General features: G+C 67.3%; 1 protein-coding gene across 3 annotated transcripts; it reads right to left on the bottom strand.

Moving 5' to 3' along the window:
* Positions 1-218: 218 nt before the first annotated feature.
* Positions 219-2,781, bottom strand: RAC3 (Rac family small GTPase 3). Of its 3 annotated transcripts, none has more exons than XM_023194082.1 (6): positions 2,643-2,781; positions 1,977-2,048; positions 1,607-1,724; positions 1,426-1,488; positions 806-969; positions 219-725 (listed from the first exon to the last, which is right to left on the bottom strand). In XM_023194082.1, the coding sequence occupies exons 1-6, from the start codon at positions 2,675-2,677 to the stop codon at positions 665-667; spliced, it is 513 nt and encodes a 170-aa protein (XP_023049850.1). In that variant the 5' UTR covers positions 2,678-2,781; the 3' UTR covers positions 219-664. The 3 variants fall into 3 exon arrangements, with proteins under 3 accessions (XP_023049850.1, XP_023049849.1, XP_031790168.1); XM_023194081.2 differs by having other exon boundaries at positions 223-725; positions 810-969; XM_031934308.1 differs by lacking the exon at positions 2,643-2,781 and having other exon boundaries at positions 519-725; positions 1,977-2,613.
* Positions 2,782-2,787: the final 6 nt, after the last annotated feature.

Genomic DNA, 2,787 nt, shown 5'->3' with positions numbered 1-2,787 from the left:
CAATGCACGAGCTATTGCTTTGATCTGGGTGGGCTCCTTTGGGGGCTCAGCAGGCCCCTCTTCCCTGGGGTGGGGTGGAGGAAGCTTAGTGCTGCCCTCTAGGAACTCGGCTCCGAGGTGAGGTGCGGCTGGGGTGGCAACCCGCTCTGCACCATCACTTGGGGGAATTAGGAGCAAACCGCCCCAGGGCAGAAGGGCAGGTAGTGAGAGGCAAGAGGTGTAGGTGGAGAATGTTTATTGTATAAAATAAGAAGGGGCCGCCCCGCCTCGGGGCGCAATGGACAGAACTCCCCCCACCCTCCCCCTCCAGGGAAGCCCATCCTGGGGCTTCCCTGCACCTGCACCTGCCCCTGCAGCCCTGAGGAAGACCCTGCTCCCTCCTGGCCTCCGGCGGGGGCCAGGGAAGGCTGGAGCCACACCCCAGAATGAGGCAGCAGAGGACAGGATCCTGCCACCCAGCCTCATCCCCATGCTTCCCCCTGCCCACCCTCACCGCTCCCCACAGCCGACTCAGGGACACCACACGTCTCGACACAACAGCAGACACGTCTAGGGCTGCTCCCCGCCAGCCCTCAGCTCCGGTGTGCCAGGGCTCTAGAAGACCGTGCACTTCTTCCCTGGCTTCTTCACTGGGGGCGGGCAGAGCACTGCGCGGATTGCCTCGTCAAACACTGTCTTCAGGCCCCGCTGGGTCAGGGCTGAGCACTCCAGGTACTTCACAGAGCCTAGGCAGTGAGGCGGGAGAAATGAGGGTGGGGTACAGCGAAGCCTCCCCACCCCTCCCCTGCAGGCCGCCTGCGCCTACCCACCAATCTCCCGGGCCATGGCCAGGCCCTGTGGGTAGGTGATGGGCGCCAGCTTCTTGTCCCGCAGCCGCTCAATGGTGTCCTTGTCGTCGCGGAGGTCCAGCTTGGTGCCCACCAGGAGGATGGGCGTGTGGGGGCAGTGGTGCCGCACCTCCGGGTACCACTGCAGGGACAAACGCTCTGACCCCTAGGCCCGGAGTCTGCTACCCCAGCCCCACCTGAGCAAGTCACGGCCCTCCGGGACTTTCCCCACTGCTCCAGAGCTACGCTTGGCTCTTCTTCCTTAAAGGGGTGACCAGAAAGTCACCCCTGAGATACTGAGATCTGTAGAAAAAATATACTGAGGAGATACTGAGAAAAAATACGCAGCCAGAGAACCTGGAGACCTCCCAGGGCCTCCCAGCCAAGGCCCATTCTCAGCAGGCAGACAGCCCCTCTGTTCTGAGAGCTGCGCCCACCACCACTACGCCACCCCAGCAGCCCCCACGGTCATTTTCAGAGCCCACCCCATGTGCCTACTCCAGGTAGAACCGTATCTCAACTGCCTCTAAAGGACAACTTGTCGGGGCAGGTTCTGGGGCAAGCCCTCTCCCCACAGGGGCCCCCAGCCTTGCCCTACCTTGGCACGAACATTCTCAAAGGAGGCCGGGCTCACCAGGGAGAAGCAGATCAGAAAGACGTCCTTGGGAAGAAGGTGGGGCCTGGTGGAGTGGTCAAGGGCTCCCCAGGGCCCTGCTCCCCCCCTCATCCGGACCTCAGGGACCCACCCAGCTCCCGGGGCTGGCCCCGTTGTCACCTACAGTTTGGGGGTAGGAGAGTGGCCGCAGCCGATCATAGTCCTCCTGCCCCGCCGTGTCCCACAGCCCCAGGTTGACCGGCTTCCCGTCCACCATCACGTTGGCCGAGTAGTTGTCAAAACTGCAGAGTAGTGAGGGCAGGGTCAGGGCTTCGGAGGGGTCCCAGAAACCCCCGGACCTGCCGGCCTGTGTCTTGGGTTTCACAACTCTGCACGGAACTAGAACTCTAGCCAGCACCTCAGCCCCAGCCGGGAAGCCCAGAGACGGGGCCACCTGAACCGACATGGAAGCCCAGGGGAGATCCTGCCCATGAATCCCCCACGCCACACTCACACGGAGGGCCTGTGCTCTCCCGGGAAGCCCCCACACTCACACGGTGGGGATGTACTCTCCGGGGAAGGCGTTGGTCGTGTAGCTGATCAGCAAGCATGTCTTCCCCACGGCGCTGCGGACAGGGCAAGCCACGTGGCTCCCAGGCCCGGCCTCGGACCCTCTGCCCAGCAAGGGCAACCCCCTCCCCAGCAGCCAGAGGCGAGTTAGGGGCGTCTGGGGTGGAGACGGGGGTCCCAGCCCACCAGATCCGCGGCGACCTAGGGCTGGAGGACGACCAGGGCAGGCCGGGCTCCGGGGGCTGGGGTGGTGAATGGGGGCGCAGGGCGCCCAACATTGGGGCCCCAGGCAGAGGCCCCGACTCCGAGGGTGGCGGCAGGAGAGGGTGGGGCCAGCGAAGGGTTCAGCCCAGGTGAGAGGCCTGGCCCCACCCACTGGGAGGACAGGGCGGCGGCCCCGCCTCGCCGGCAACCAGCCCGGGCGGGAGCCGGGCAGCATCAGGTGGGCCCGAGCTGGAGGCCCGCGGAACCCGCCCCGCCCCGCCCCACCCCGCCCCCCTCGGCCCCGGGGCGCACGCGGCTTGGGCGGGGTACTGCGGGGCCGCCTCGCGAGGACCCGGGCGCCACCCCTGCCCCGCCCCGGCTGCGCCCTGAGCCCCCGAGCTCCCCTGGTCCAGCCCAGCCGAGCGACCTCCGGGCCGCGCACTCACCCGTCGCCGACCACCACGCACTTGATGGCCTGCATGGGCGCGGGCCGGGCGGCGGCGGGCGCGGCCGCGAGCCGAGCTGCGGAGAAATGCCCGGCGCCGCAGCGGCCGCGGACCCGAGCGCCGAGCGAGCGGCCGGAGACAGCCG

This window comes from Piliocolobus tephrosceles, chromosome 16, assembly GCF_002776525.5.
Source record: "Piliocolobus tephrosceles isolate RC106 chromosome 16, ASM277652v3, whole genome shotgun sequence".
Taxonomy (NCBI): Eukaryota; Metazoa; Chordata; class Mammalia; order Primates; family Cercopithecidae; genus Piliocolobus; species Piliocolobus tephrosceles.
The sequence above is the reverse complement of the archived record's forward strand: the minus strand, read 5'-3'. Positions and strand labels throughout refer to the sequence as shown.